Here is an 818-nt window from a genome sequence, read left to right as displayed (position 1 = left end):
GTGTGAGTGAGTGAGTGAGAATTTTTTTCTTATTGTGAAACCCATCCACAAGGGGCTGTTTTAGTTCTTGGATATTATCTTTGTGTTTATATCAGTTGTGGCATAAGTTGGTTTAGTAGTAGTGTTTTATTATTGAAGGTAATTTCTCTAGCAAGATGATGAAAGTATGGTGCTAACTAGAAAAGGATTCAGAATTTTACAAAGAAGTTTATTGCAGTTGCAGTATATTTAAATTTTACTTTCAGGAACTCCTGAGGCATGGTGTGCATGATGTGGTTCGAGTCTGTGAACCAACCTACAAAACTGATGAGCTGAAGAAGGCAGGAATTTCTGTGATGGACCTTGTGTTTGATGATGGAACATTCCCCCCAAGTGAGGTGAGGAAAAGGAATGAACTTGTTGACTTGAGTGAAGTGGATCCCTACTCACTGCTCTATTCTCTCCTTATCTATCTTTTTTCTGTTTTTCTTCTTTATTACTCTTGTTTTTTCTTTCTTTCCCTGTTTCTTCCTCTCATGGTATTGCTCATCTTTGAGCATATAGGTTACATGAACAGTACAAGTACAGGTGTTTGTAGCCTTGCCCAGGGAAAGTGTAATTTATATGTGTGGGTGCCACATGTTGACAGCACTTGTGGTAGTAGGACACACTTTGTATTCAGAGTGGAACAGTGCGAGATAATTAGTGAATAAAAGGGTACTATTTTAGATGATGATTATCAGGGTAAAACTGTTTGCATATAGATTTTTTTTTTAAACACCTGAAAGACTTAGCATTGTTCTTCCCATTTTCTATTTTTCTTAATTAAAAATATTTTT

General features: G+C 35.9%; 1 protein-coding gene across 1 annotated transcript in view; it reads left to right on the top strand.

The window, feature by feature from the left end:
- Positions 1 to 818, top strand: part of LOC119589086 (protein tyrosine phosphatase type IVA 2-like) — a gene marked incomplete at its 3' end in the record, with an annotated part of 23,919 nt that overhangs the window by 21,083 nt on the left and 2,018 nt on the right. Inside the window, 1 exon segment of the mRNA XM_037937662.1 lies at positions 246 to 377. Within this exon segment, the coding sequence (XP_037793590.1) occupies positions 246 to 377 (132 nt within the window).

This window comes from Penaeus monodon, chromosome 25, assembly GCF_015228065.2.
Source record: "Penaeus monodon isolate SGIC_2016 chromosome 25, NSTDA_Pmon_1, whole genome shotgun sequence".
Taxonomy (NCBI): Eukaryota; Metazoa; Arthropoda; class Malacostraca; order Decapoda; family Penaeidae; genus Penaeus; species Penaeus monodon.
Note: the sequence above shows the minus strand (reverse complement) of the source record. Positions and strands in the feature narration are given on the sequence as shown.